This window comes from Nicrophorus vespilloides, unplaced genomic scaffold, assembly GCF_001412225.1.
Source record: "Nicrophorus vespilloides isolate i.1.1-1 unplaced genomic scaffold, Nicve_v1.0, whole genome shotgun sequence".
Classification (NCBI taxonomy): domain Eukaryota; kingdom Metazoa; phylum Arthropoda; class Insecta; order Coleoptera; family Silphidae; genus Nicrophorus; species Nicrophorus vespilloides.
This window is the reverse complement of record NW_017096500.1, coordinates 1-14,765: the sequence shown is the minus strand read 5'-3', so window position 1 is coordinate 14,765 and position 14,765 is coordinate 1. Positions and strand designations below refer to the sequence as shown.

Genomic DNA, 14,765 nt, shown 5'->3' with positions numbered 1-14,765 from the left:
GGACGGAGACGGGTGGATTTACTTAACGAGTAAACACAGCATAGTAATTCCTTTATTATTTCGTTCTTGGCGTTTCAACAGATCAAACGCCACAGAAGCCACAGGAGACCTAATAAGAGTAGGACGACAACGGAGATGCCGATGGCCGTGTATACCTGCAGCTTGAAATACCTCGTTTTGGCCTCTTCCACTGAATCCAGACTCTCCTTCAGCAGATAAAGCTTGCATCCTTTCAGATACGTCCGGAAGAACTCGTTCCAATCGAGACGACCCAAATCGCACGGGAACAAATCCTTGTCCCTGTCCGACATCTCCGTCCAGAGATTCCTCATGTTCACCGACGAGAACTGCCATTTGACGGTGGCGAAATACGATATGACGTCGGTGAATCTGTGAATCTTGTTGTACGCCTTCCACAACCTGCATCGAACAAACAAACATCATCAGCGTGGTTGAAAAACGCGCGCACAGCTTAATATCAATATTTTACATCGGTTTCTTTCCGATGATCATGCAGATGCCATCCAGCACTATAGCGGGCAGATAGTGCATGAAAATGATGGCTATATTGTGGTTGAGCTTGTTCTTCCTCAGATGAAAGAAGTAGACGCCCAACATTTTCGAGGAGATGTATTCGATGCCGTACTGTTTCGTTAATATCTTGAAGAGCTTCCAATCGATTGGCTGATTGGTGTCGGATTCGTAGTAGTAGATTGGCGGTTTGTACTTCTCGACGCTCTCCTACAAACGTACTTTAGAAACACTGCTACACAACTTATACATCTCGATCGTCGTACCTTCTTCTTCTCTTGGGCTTCATCGTATTTGCGTCTAGCTTGCCAGGGGATGGTGATCAAAGCGTTAACGCACATATCCACCGGGACTATGTTTGCATTCAAATCTTCATCGCAGTGGAGACTTCTCAGCAATCCAATCATCGCCGCGGTGCTCACACCCTGTGGCCCGTAGAAATTGTTTATCCAACCGGGCACCGGTTCCTTGTACGTCGAAACGACTACAACCAACAAACAAACAAACGTCAATAATGTTTAGGACGCAGAACCGATCCTCGGGGTATTAACGACCATCTCGACCTTCGTCTGTTTGCGCTTAATTTCCAATTGGAATTGCTCCAAGCAACAACAGCCAACCAGGATGTAACACCGCACACGTTTCATATGTACCAATATTTGTACAAGTGTTTGATTAACGTTTGCGTGTTACATGATCAATAAAAACTAAGAGAGAAAACATAAAAATAATAATTATATGTAAGAGAAGCGTAGAGCCAATTCGTTCGAAGGCCGTAAAATACAATTCCGATTCCCTTTTACTCTTCTTTCAGATAATTTCGACTCGATTGGACTTTTATTTTATCGTTTGTACGTGCGTTTTAATCGAGCAATTAATACTAATTAACTTTGACAACCTGTCATTAAACAATAAAAAGAAATGATCAATTGAACGAATGAATCATCTAATTTTGCAGATTCCACTGGAATAAAAATAGAATAGGTGCAATTTTCTCTCTAAAGGTTTTGGAATGGACGCGAAACTATGCAACGAGGTATTTTCCATATCGATAAAACATTTTCGAATGTTCCTTTATTTTTCTTCTTTCTATCTACGCTGACGGCATCATGAATATTTCAGCTACCCTATGAGGAGGACTTGGGAACTTTTTTTTATGCGGCTGGATTTAAAGGGAAAGTGTGGAAAAAGGGAGGATGAGATGGGATAAATTTCGATTCCGGTCCTGGCGTGACGTGGCAATGATCTTGAAATGGGATCCATTCCCAGACGGTAATCGCGTTACTTGCAGCCGGCACCCAATTTTATTACACACACATTCGGTGGTATAGAAAAGAAAAGAGAACAGAAGAGACTAGAACTGTGGGAAAAAAAAGGAAGGGTTTCTAAAACTTTCAAGATCAATACTTGCTGTTTCATACTTGTCACAATCATACAACTAAAATTCTTATAATTTCTAGAAGAACTATGAAATTATAAACTTACTGATTGCTGGTCTGTACAAAGCGATGGGAAGATCGCTGTTCTTTTCGATCAAATCTTCGGAAATCGATTTGGTGAACACGTAGCTGTTGGGAAACTTTTCCATCAATCTACAAGAAACAAAACGTGTTATCATTATCATCATTCTTATTACTAATACAAGTAGTTGTGTAGACTCACGTATCTTTGATGCTCTCCATGGCGTCCTCCTGCAGGTTCTCGGCCAGAGCGATCACCGCTTCGCTGCTGTACTTTTCCACGTAGAACTTCTCCTCCAGTTTCTTGTACGTGCAATGTGCATACGCCGTCGACACGTGCGTCACGAATTTCAGTTTCCTCATCTGCTGCACAACTTCAACACATCCCTCGTACCTCTGATATTGATGAACGTCGCTTTCTGCAGCTTCTCGTCAAAGTTCACCGTCGCCGCCACATGGAACACTATGTTGATCTAATCGCAAGATTATTGATAACCAATACCAATTATTTACTCAATTACCTCGTTGCAAAGTATCTCTTTATCCGTTTCGCTCAATCCGATATCGGTTTCGCTGCAATCCCCGGCGACACCTCGCACTTTCTTCCGGAAATCCGGTCGAGCTTCGCGCAAACAGTTGAAGATCTCATCGTCGAAGAGCTCGTTCAACCGCAACTCGATGCCCTTATCCTTCTTGTTCCTGACCAGCAAATAGATCATGCGAATATCCGGACATGATCGCAGCAACTTCTCGATCAGAATCCTTCCTGAAAATACACGACAAAGTAAGACAACTTCTCACAATTATTTAAATGTTGTTTATTTACCTAGGAATCCGGTCCCTCCTGTGATGAAGATATTGCAATCCCTGTAGAAATTCTGAATTGGAGTCTCATCGATTCGATCCAGAAGAGACATGATTCTGCAAATAGGAATTAATAAAAAAATGGGGAAACAAAGTGCGGAGCCTCGTGGTAATCCAAAAAATCTATACCAAAGGTTGCTGTTAACTGTAGCAGCGAAGTGTGTGAAGATCAAAGGAGACGATTCTTTGAACTTGTCCGTTTGGTCGGCAAAGGTGAACTGATTGTGTATGTAAATTACGGACGCGTTTAAGTTTAAGCCGTTTCCGCGGACGACAATCGTCGCCGCTAAATGTTTGTTACGTTCCACGAGCCGCGCGTGGGATACGAAAACGACGAAGAAAGGAAATACTGGTGACGAGATGTCAGCCAATATTCAGTTGATTATTTGCAAAAGAAACCGTTGCGCAATCCGCAGCAAGTTTCTACTTCTACCGTCTCTGTCTCATAAACATAACAGTGTCTGTCCACTTTTTATTTTTCTGGAACGGGCTCTTCCTTTGTTCTTAGTTCTGTTTTCGATTTCGCTTTCAAAAACAATTGTGTTTTGCTTTGTTATTCATATGCGATGTTACTTATTCCTATTCACTACTCACTCACATGCAGCACTTTGAAACTTAATTCGCACAGAAGAGGAGAACCATAAACATCAGCACACTGTCCTCGCTGCGCACGTTTCCACGTTGTAGTCTGCAACAAATACCAATGAGTTTATTTCAATATTATGCACCTTTTAATTTGTTATTACTATTTATCTATATATATATATAAACAAAATAACAGTATACACCTGGTGACCAATTGCGCAAACGCTCGACGTCATATCCTACTTATCTCTATGGCAACTGTTGCTGCTGCCATTGCCCCAACGAATGCCGTTACCACGGTAACGTCTTCGAAGAGCATCGAAAAGCATAGATCACATCACTAATTACCATTATTCATCATCATCAACAACATTTACAGAAATCAATCTTGAGAAATCTCAATTCAGTTTAAATTTTTTTCTTCTTCCTCTGAAAATTGCTCCGCATTTAATTTAGATTTTTTTCTTCTTCCTCTGAAAATTGCTCCGCATTTAATTTAGATTTTTTTCTTCTTCCTCTGAAAATTGCTCAGCATTTAATTTATATTTTTTTCTTCTTCCTCTGAGAATTGCTCAGCATTTAATTTAATTATTTACGTTTTTTTTTTTAATTGAAACGTTTAAATTTTTGTTATTGTCAATATTCCTATGAATAAAGGAGGAAAAAAAAATTATAAATCATTAAGTGCAGACGTCAAGGTTCATGCTGTAAAACAAACACATATGTAATGATTTTCAATTAGTAACCTTTGGTACGGGGAAAGAGTAAAGACCCGATCGGCCGAAACAGCAGTCAGCAGGTTCGATTTGCACAATCACGATTTGGAAAACGAATCGTCATCACCAGACAAACGTTATTACATTCGACACATCTCGATTCTAGAAAGATACATGAATAAATGAAAAACGTTCCGAAGGTTGATTTTTTTTGCTGTTGTCTTCTCTCTGTTGTTTCCCATTCGTTTTCTCTTCATTGTTTCAAGTTTCTGGCTTCAAATACAATGCAACTGAGCTGTTGGATCGAGTCAGAACCTTTGACACAGCAGACAATTCAAACTGCATTTCATCAAGCTTTGCCTGCGTAAAGACAACTTAATGTTACACATTAAATTGATTGCTTTGACGTTCTCGTCTTTTCTCCTTGTGTTCTCCTTCTAATTTCTATCGTTTTAATTGTTGTAATCTGCGTTATTTTTGCGCACAAATCTACATGTTTCGTCGTGCATAATTCATGAGCACGAGAGGTTATGCATATTTCTATGTACAATGCACTCGGAACTCCCACCGATATTCCATTATATTCAAATTTTCCTTTTTTTTTCGTATCGATGAATTGCGTTAATCTGCACTTTCCTGCACGTGAAATATTTACAACAACAAAAGAATATTGACCTTTGGAGGTGACATTTTCCGGGCAAAATAAAATGTCACCGGTTTTCGCGATCCATTAAACGCGACATTTCGTATTTTCCCCACTTTACTCCATTTCCACGAAAACCATCTGTTTTATGATCTTGATACTTGACCTTCGGATATGGATTATTTTTCAGGAAAGTTGATAGTTTATCAACGCGTATGTGAAATATGCGATAATCGATTATTATTAGTAGCGCGATTTTCGTCAGGAAATGAAGAAGTGTGTCTTCGTGTTAACGGCAATCGCGTTTTTAGCGATCGATTGCCTCGAGATTTCCATCATACACATCAACGATTTCCACGATCGGTGAGATTACATCATCTTCTTGAAACAAACGTAACTTGGAATTGATCGTCGTAGATTCGAAGAGCAATCGGAAACTTCGGGAATATGCAGGAACAGATGCCACGGAGGTTTCTCGAGGATGTACTCGAAAATCCAGGATTTGATGAAGACCAGGAAGAATCCTCTTCTCCTGAACGCCGGCGATAACTTCAAAGGAACTCTTTGGTACAGCATTCACAAATGGAACGTCACTCAACGTTTCATGAATCTCCTTCCGTTCACCGCTTACGTAACTTACTTTAACGATACCAACAAAAAAATATCTGTTGATAAAACACTCTGTTTACTGCAGACGTTGGGAAACCACGAGTTCGATGATGGAATTGCCGGTGTGGTGCCCTTCATCAAGACCATGAAAGCTCCACTTGTCCTAGCAAACGTCGACGATTCTTTGGAACCTGATTTCCAGGCTTTATACAACAAAAGCATCATCGTCGAGGTGGAAGGCAAACGGATTGGCGTCATCGGTGTCATCTTATCCACAGCAAACGTGCATTTCAGCTTCGCTTCAATTGACTTTCCCATAATGTTTTTGTTAATTTTCAGAAAATGTCTCTCACTGAAAAACTGAAATTCTTGGATGAGATAGAATCTGTGAACGCCGAGGCGGAAAGGTTGATGGAAAAGGAAGGCGTGTTTTCTGTTATCGTTCTTTCTCATTCCGGTTACGAGAAGGAGATGGAAATCGCGAAGAAAGCAGCCAAAGGAATCAGCGTCATCGTCGGTGGACACAGCCATTCCTTACTGTACAACGGTTATTTAAACATCACCTCCAAATTGATCTTCTCAATTAATGCAAGTAGATTCTTACAGGAATTCCTCCAGACAACACAACAGCCAGAGGACCTTATCCGACTGTAATTAATAGGGAAGTTGATAATGGAACAGTGCTGGTAGTTCAATCTTCATGTTACACCAAGTATATAGGAGATCTCGTAGTTAACTACGATGATTTCGGAGGAATCACCACCTACAAAGGAAATTCAATATATTTAGACCATTCATTGCCAAAAGGTGATTTCATTAACTTCGCTAAAACCTATTTTGTATTGTATGCAATTGTCAGATAAAGCAGTGGATGACCTATTGAGACCGTACAAAGAGTTAGTTGCTGCTAAAGGCGAAGTAATCGTTGGTTCAACCGAAGTTCACCTCGACATTTCCGATTGTCGATACGCCGAATGCAACATCGGAAATTTCATCGCTGATGCAATGCTCCATCACGTAAACCTCACTAATTACATTAACTACAAGATATTCTACTTTCATTTTCCAGTGCAAAAACTGCTCGAACATTTACGGAGCTTTGTCTTTGATGCACGTGGGCGGATTAAGAACTTCGATTCCAATAGGAAGTAAGCATTTACAATAAAAATTTTCCTAATGAATTTATAAAACTATATCAGTTTAAAGAATAGTGCTTAAAAGTACTTGCGAAATCTAATCTAATCTAGTTTATATTGTAAGCGGCGGATGGTCAATTTAAAAATAAATTTAAATATGAATTATCAAAAATAGATATTGATAGTATTTGCAATGAATTGTAGATCTAACAGAGAGAATTTAATGTTTTCATGCAGACATCACGTACAACGATTTGATAGGTACTCTTCCGTTCAGCAATACTTTCGATCTGAGCGACGTCCGCGGAGAATTCATTAAATCCTTCTTCGAGCAAACTACGATTCCGCACTACAAGAGCGTCACCTCGCCGAACGTCAACCTGGTACAAGTATCCGGTGACCTCTTCTCGCCTTAATTATCGCGTTTTAAAAATAATGTAATAGAAATCGTTTGCAGGTTGCAAAGTCGTTTACAATCTGAAGAATCCGATAGGGAATCGTGTGAAATCAATCCAGGTGTTGAGAGGTGATGGGAAATACGAAGAATTAGATTCCAGCAAGGAGTATAAGGTGATCACGGCTAGCTACGTGACGCGCGGCGGAGATGGGTTTCAGGTGATCACGGATAACCTGAGGAATACTGAGAAGGGTTCTGTAGACGTGGACGTCGTTGCCGATTATCTAAGAGGTACATCATCTCCAGTGAGGATCGGCAAGGAGGGTCGATTGGTGTTCGAGTGATAAAAGTTTTGTTATTTGTTTCTTGTCGAAATAAAAGCGTTTAAAGTTTTGTCCTTATCGATAAAAATATTGCAATGCACTTCGTAAAGAAAATGATCCCAAAATAAACATACACTAATTAAACAGAGACAGATATTGTCGATAGGCAGATAAGATAGGTCACCGATTATAAAACGGAGTTGACGGAAAGGTGGATGGGTGTAAAGCTGTTGTTGCTGTCATGAAGATCGTGTTTTTACTGGTGGGCATCGCGTTCGTCGCGGCGGATTGCCTCGAGTTATCCGTAATTCACATGAACGATTTCCATGCTAGGTAAGTGAAGATAAACTATATTGAATATTGGTATAATTAATAATGTGCAGGTTCGAAGAGCAGTCAAAAACGTCGGGTGTTTGCAAACCGGAAGCCGGTTTGTGCCACGGCGGATTTTCTAGGATGTACACGAAGATTACCGAGCTTCTGGAGACGAGGAGGAATCCGTTGCTGTTGAATTGCGGCGACAACTTCCAAGGCACTCTCTGGTACAATATGTTCAAGTGGAGGACAGTCCAGAAGTTCATGAATTTACTCCCATTTACCGCATATGTAAAACTTACTCACTCACCTTCATGGATGTTACCAAAAGATTTTTGGAATGTTTTCAGACGCTGGGCAATCACGAATTCGACGATGGAATAGCCGGTGTGGTTCCTTTCATCAAAACCATGAAGGCTCCACTGGTCGTATCCAACTTGGACGACTCTCAAGTACCGGAACTGCAGAACCTATACAACAAAAGCATCGTTGTTGAAGTCGAAGGAAAAAGGATCGGTATTGTCGGAGTGATTCTATCAACTACGAATGTAAAGTTTTCAAGCGAAAACCCTAATCCTTGTAAATGTAAAACGATAATTATAATCTTTGCAGCAAATATCAAATACCGAAAATTTGAAATTCCTAGATGAGGTTGAGTCAGTTAATAACGAAGCTTTGCGGTTGCTGCACGAAGAACAAGTTTTCACCGTCATCGTTATTTCGCATTGCGGTTACGATAAGGAGATGGAAATCGCGAAGAAAGCAGTCAAAGGAATCGGACTGATCGTCGGTGCTCACAGTCACACCTTACTCTACACCGGTTTGTTATAATATTTCAGAAGAAGAAAACAAATAGTTTAACTAATTGTTATAACTTCCAGGAACTCCACCTGATGGTTCAAAAGCTTTAGGACCTTACCCGACTGTTATCAAAAGGGAAATCGACGATGGAAAAGTCTTGGTGGTGCAGGCTTCCTCCTACACCAAATACTTAGGAGATCTTGTAGTCAAGTATGATGATCTGGGAGAAGTCGAATCGTTCGAAGGGAATCCAATTTACTTGGATCACACTATCCCTGAAGGTACACAATTTTTGTCACTTATTGGAAGTATGAAAATATCCATTCATATCTCCATTTTTCAGATGAAACGGTTAATAAGAAGATGCAACCTTACAAGGATGCCGTTGTTGCCAAAGGCAACCAGGTTTTGGGCGAGACCAAAGTCTTTTTGGACCAATCCGATTGCAGATACAGTGAATGCAACATCGGCAATTTCATAACCGATGCCATGGTATATTACGTAAGTATCACTCGTCGATCTTCGTTCCTTTAGTCTAATGGTTCGTATTTCTAGTACAAGGACAAGTCGGAAACTGGTGGATCTTCTTCGAAATTGGCCATCTTCAACGTGGGCGGAATACGCACCTCGATTCCAATTGGAAGTGAGTTTTTCGTTTAGAACTGATGAAGTTCGATAATTTGAGTTATTTTAGATATTACCTATAACGATATGGCGAACTGTCAGCCTTTCGAGAATACCATAGATGTGAGCGTCATCAGCGGCCACTTCATTAAAGCCTTCTTCGAGCAAACAGCCATTCCTTACTACTTCAAGGAATCCAGCAGAAACGTCAATCTCTTGCAAAATTCTGGTTTTACCATGACTTCTTCAATTCGTCGTAAATCATTGCTGATTTCCTTTCAATTGTAGGTTTCAAAATTGTCTACAACTTGAACAATCCGATTGGAAGCCGCGTCAAGTCCATCAAAGTCTTGTGCAACGATTGCCCGGAACCGGAATACCATGATCTTGATCCGAGCAAAGATTACAAATTGATCACTGCGAGTTTCATCACTAAGGGCGGGGACGGCTTCAAAGTGATCTCGGAAAACTTGAGGAACGTGCAGGTGGGACCGGTGGACATGGACGTTTACACCCACTACCTGAAGAACGAATCGCCCGTGACCACAAGGAAGGAGGGTAGGATGGTGTTCGAGGGTCGTTTCCAGAAACCCATTCTCTACCGCAACATAAATTACTTTATTTAATCATCTTCTTCATAGTACTCTCAATCCAAGCCTTGTAATGCGACACCTTCACGTAAACGCCGGGCTTATTGGCGTGACCGCAGTGCTGTCCCCAGGAGGTGATGCCGTACAAGGTGTACACGCCGTCCTTCAGACATGCCAGAGGTCCGCCGCTATCGCCGTCGCAAGCGTCCACACCCTCATCCAAACTGCCCGCGCAGAACATCCCCTGCGTTATTGCTGACCCGTAGATGTGGGCCATATTGCATACGTCCATCGGTAGGATCGGTAACCAACCTGCCCTAAGGTCGTGCGAGGCTTCTGGCAAACAAAATAAACTATTATTTACATCTTGCAAACTATTTCGAATTCATTATTTTTTTTTTAACATTAATAACCTAAACTAAACTAAAATTGTAGTACTTACTGGATTTTCCAGTTTCTATCGATCCGAAGCCCGAAATCGTGCAGTTTCTCCTATCGTATTCCAAATCGGAGTCGGGCAGGCAAATGGCCTGCACGTCCTTGTTCAATTTGAAGCCACGACCCTTCAGCTTTATCAACGCGATATCGTTATTCATTTTATTCACCTTCTTAAAGTCCTCATGCAGAATGAAATCTATAAAGGGCGATGAAATGAAGAAGAGTGGAATTTCATATAAAAATCAATAATTAATACCTTCGATATACGCCTCCTGTTCAGTCCCTTCGTTCCTATTCACATTATAATCGCCTGCCACTACAAAGTAAGCCCCTTTCGTAAATCCCTCCAGACAATGGGCGCAGTCAGCACAAATGATGAGGAGATCACGATAGCTCCGCACCAATGGGTCGGCTTCAATTTACCTTTCACTCTAATACTCGCCTAGAAATCATACAATTAATTTAAAGTTGTAGTTACGAAATTATATTATCGAATTACCTGCCAAGGATATTCTCCGGGTCGAGCTAAGCTTCCCCTAACAACCCTAAAATGAACATCGGAGAACTCATCCTGAAATATAGCGTCCGATCTTAATCCGCACTTTTCTGGTAAATCGCTTGTAGCCATTTCGCTGGGCTGCAAGTTGGAATGCCTAGCAGTACCTGGAACTACCAATAAATAAGTATACGTCTGTAGGAAGATTTCAGTGATATTAACCTGGCGAATTTTCGTTAGTGCAGATCACGCCAACATCCTCAGAGTGTTCGCAGTTGTGCTCTCCCCAGTCCCAATGACTGCATTCGGAGAGCTGCGTTTCGTTGCCCTTGCAGAAGACCTGATCTAACCATATAGGTCCTGATCCCATCCCAAAGTAAGCGTCTTTCACCACAAAAGCCGACCCCCTGTAGCCCAGCTCCCTGCAAACAATCTTCGCAGCATCGTCATTGAAATCATCGTCGCAGATGGTTCCCCACGTCCCATGGTACTTGATCTCCACCCTTCCTTCATTTCTGCTGGTACCATTCACCAAACGCAACGTCACCGGAGCCTTGAATTAAATAACAATTTCATAACGTAAAGACTACTACTCCCAGTGAAATACATACATCGCAAAGAGAATCATCTTCATCGGAATAATCGGAGCAATCGTAAACACCATCGCAGATGAATTTCAACGAAACGCACTCTTTGCCGCCTTTGCATTGCCAGTGACCTTTAGGGCACACCTCCAACGGGGTTTTACACACGATCCCAACAGCCTGAAAATTATAAAAGCTCAGTTGCCATCACGTAATCGCGTTCGTTTTACCGTACTTCCGAAGGGCCGCAATTGTGTACACCCCAGCCGGCGAAATCGCAGTCCCTGAGGGACGTCTCGTTTCCCAAGCAGCTCACGTCGTCCATCATGTAGAAGGAGGTGTTCGCCTTCGGCGCCAGCATCGAGTTGCCCTTAACCTCGAGCGCTCCCAGAGGAAATCCGAGCTCTCTGCACGCGACATCGGCGTTGCGCAATCCGAACATATCATCGCAAACGTATCCGCGCTTCCCGAACGCTAAAACAATAACAACAACAATAAAAAAAACGTCACATTATCATCTGTTATCTGGAGTAAAGCGTACTGATAAACAGTTCCATTGATTAAAAAATAGATTCACTATCAGTGATTTAAATTGTGTAGACATCGATAATCAAATAAGTTAAACTCCATTGATTTACCTTCAACTTCTAAAAGCCCGGCGTTCTTCTCTTGGAAACCTACGATGTTCAGGTTGTAGCCAAACGCTTCAGCCTTGCAGTTCTTCTCGTCGGCGCCGTCTCCGCAATCGTTGTGACCATCGCAGAGTTGCGCAGTGCTCAAGCACTTCTTGTTTCTGCACTCGTAGCCTCCATTACAATTGATGGAATATTTCTTGGCTTCGTAGTAGTCGTGGTTTGGTAGCAATATCAGAGCTCCCGATTGACCGACGTTACTGTTCAAGATGAAGCAGGAACCATCCAAAGTCCTGGCAACAACAACAATTAATAATAAAACAGAAATTAAATCTTCAATTGAAAAATCACCTGTAATTGAATGCCTTGCAATTGCTCTTCAGCGCGCAGATCTTGGAGCACCATTTGAGCGTGATGTTCGTGTGCTTCTCCGTTTCCCTTACAGCCAATTTGGTGCCACCGGTGAGCTGGAATTGCTGCAAGTACGAGCCGCAGTCCACCTCGTCCCAACCATTCAAGCATTGCTTAAAAACCAAATTTTAAACTATTAATTTACATATAAATATTCAATAATAATTAAATGAAATAATTACCTAAGCAGATAAACGACAATGAAGAAATTATTATTAACTGATGTCTAAACAAATTTTGTTTTTCACCGCATCCTACTCTTTCCGATAATCTCTTTTGTTTTCGCATTAAACAAGCTTAGTAAAACGTATACAACCCAACTTGCATAATTATGTTGAATTTGCTCAAGTAAATGTTATTGAAATTTATGCGTATATTTGTTATTGATGATTTCAATGTAATCAATAATGATTTGCATTACAAAAATTGAATGCAAATCATTATTTTAATTGGTTTCCAGTTGATGATTGATTAGCTCACCTTTTTTCCGTCGCACACTTGATGAGGCGGAATGCAAAGTTTGTTCCCGCATTCGAATCCTTTGTTGTCGTTGCACCAGTTCTGCACGTCTCTGGATTTGTCAACCGTCGTATCCAGATCCTCGTACTCGAAGACGTAATCGGCGTTCGGGTCGGTGGATGGAAACGGTGGAGGCCAATGCTTCGTCTTCGGCGTCGTCGCTTCGACAGTCCTTCTTTCCGTATAGGGAATCCAAGAGCTCCTCGGTGTCGTCGATTTAGGTGGAACGTAGACCGGTGCTGGTCTGTAGGTTGGTCTGGCTGTGGTTGTCACCTCGTAGTGTTCGCTGTGAGGAAAATATCCGTTCCGATTTTGATTGTCTTCGGATCCGTAACGTCTGCTGAAGTTCATCCTGCCGCCGTTCTGTCCGATTGAGTACGTGTAATTGTACATCGGTTTCCATGCGTTTCCGTAGGTCCTGTTGCTTCTGATTATCGTTCCCGTCATTTCGTTTTGATTTTGATGCTGGTTTTGATTTTGATGCTGATATCCAGTATTCTCGTGGAATCCCGCGCTATGATCGTGGTGCCTCTGCTGATCGTAGTCATGGTGATTGTGTCCGTAATACTGGTTCCAATCATATCCAGAATGTTGATTGTTACCATGGTTTCTACCACCGTTTTGATTATTACCATTGTATTGATTTTGATAGTTACCATGGTTTTGATTGCTACCTTGGTTATAATCATTTCCATGATGTTGGTGATGTCCGTGGTGCTGATGTTGATGGTTGTGTTGGTGATTATCTTCCTGGCTGTTTCCGGATTCGCATCGTACTTTATAAGGGAAATCGCAGATTTTGGAGTTGGGATTGAAGAGTGTACCAGGCGCGCAATCTTGGACGTAAGTTATACCGTTGGCGCAGTTCAAGAACTTCGCGCAGTCTGCTGGGTGCTTCTCCAAACCGCTGTAACCTGGTGAACACTTGGGGCTGGCTCCGTGATGATGCTGTTGTTGCAAGACGTTGGAGGATGAAGACGAACCGTACTTGGTCATATTCTGCCCGGTGCCGTCGCTCTTCGCCTTTGTATTGCAATCAGTGCACTCCTTCAGATTCTGCCCATTGAAGCAGTCCACCTTCTGCGGATAATCGCACATATTCGTCTTGATATCGAAGAAGGTACCAGGAGGACAATCCATCTCATGAGCAATGCCGTTACCGCATTTCACGAACTTTGCGCAATCTCCGTAATGCGGTATAATCCCCGAAAAACCTCTCGGACATTTCGCCTCGGTCGTCGCAGATTTCTCCTCATCGATGAACCTGAGATTATGGTTCTTCGGACCAGTAATGCACTTGACTTTGTCAGCGTGATCGCATTCCAACGAGTTAGGATTGAAGAGCGTCCCGGCCGGACAGTTCTCCACCAGACCTCTTCCCGTCCAGCAGTTCAAGAACTGATTGCAAGCGAATTCGTAGATGAACTGTCCGCTCTCACCTTCCGGACACTTCGAGTAAACCCTGTAGAAATCGTGCTGGATCTGATTCGCGTGAGGATTTCCGTAATAGTTCTGCGGTTTCGGCCGCTTCTCCACTTTGATCTTCGTGATGTAATGCCCTTTCACCTCCTCCAAACGTTTACCACCTCTGCGGATGCTCTCCACGTTGTTAGCGTTTTCGAACTGCTGCTTCCTCACGCTGCTGTAGTTCTGATGTATAATTGGAGAAGTCTTGACCACGTAAGCCGACTTTCCAGATCCTTCGTTTGGCACGTAAACCTGAGAATCAACAAATTATACCTTCATGCAAACAAACACTGTTAACAACTATTAACTTACGCATGAGATCTGGATGGTTGTCAACGTTAAAACGAAGAGAATCGACAAGATCATTTTGATCATGATCATCGACAACTTCTAATGAGTGTTTCGCATTGCTTCCTCTTCGTGCATAAATCTCTATCTGCTGGTGTAACTGAAAAGACACAATTATAAGTGGTAATCTTATCTGTTTCGAGGAAAGAACGGGTCGAAAGGTCCCGTCCTACTAATCATCGTAAACACTTGCATCTTCTATAAATGTAAACACTAACAATTCGCATATTTCAAAACGCAATTATTATCTAGAAAAACAATTTTTCAAGAAATATT

General features: G+C 41.9%; 2 protein-coding genes and 1 pseudogene across 3 annotated transcripts; 1 reads left to right on the top strand and 2 right to left on the bottom strand.

Annotated features, from left to right (window-relative positions):
* Window positions 1-34: 34 nt before the first annotated feature.
* On the bottom strand, window positions 35-3,543 carry LOC108557201 (annotated as a pseudogene).
* A 1,340-nt stretch (window positions 3,544-4,883) lies between these two features.
* LOC108557200 (apyrase-like) lies at window positions 4,884-9,971 on the top strand. Of its 2 annotated transcripts, none has more exons than XM_017913639.1 (9): window positions 4,884-5,162; window positions 5,217-5,430; window positions 5,494-5,691; window positions 5,748-5,955; window positions 6,015-6,215; window positions 6,268-6,425; window positions 6,478-6,556; window positions 6,782-6,940; window positions 7,002-7,335. In XM_017913639.1, the coding sequence occupies exons 1-9, from the start codon at window positions 5,068-5,070 to the stop codon at window positions 7,283-7,285; spliced, it is 1,596 nt and encodes a 531-aa protein (XP_017769128.1). In that variant the 5' UTR covers window positions 4,884-5,067; the 3' UTR covers window positions 7,286-7,335. The 2 variants fall into 2 exon arrangements, with proteins under 2 accessions (XP_017769128.1, XP_017769129.1); XM_017913640.1 differs by lacking the exons at window positions 5,494-5,691; window positions 5,748-5,955; window positions 6,015-6,215; ... (2 more) ...; window positions 6,782-6,940; window positions 7,002-7,335 and adding exons at window positions 7,930-8,127; window positions 8,192-8,399; window positions 8,461-8,661; ... (2 more) ...; window positions 9,075-9,233; window positions 9,293-9,971 and having other exon boundaries at window positions 5,029-5,162.
* LOC108557199 lies at window positions 9,604-14,644 on the bottom strand. The gene is given in 12 exon segments (XM_017913638.1): window positions 9,604-9,930; window positions 10,037-10,228; window positions 10,289-10,393; window positions 10,396-10,474; window positions 10,532-10,701; window positions 10,751-11,081; window positions 11,140-11,292; window positions 11,348-11,586; window positions 11,751-12,037; window positions 12,096-12,268; window positions 12,636-14,393; window positions 14,454-14,644. Coding segments are annotated over 12 exon segments (3,864 nt in total). The 5' UTR covers window positions 14,523-14,644; the 3' UTR covers window positions 9,604-9,622.
* Window positions 14,645-14,765: the final 121 nt, after the last annotated feature.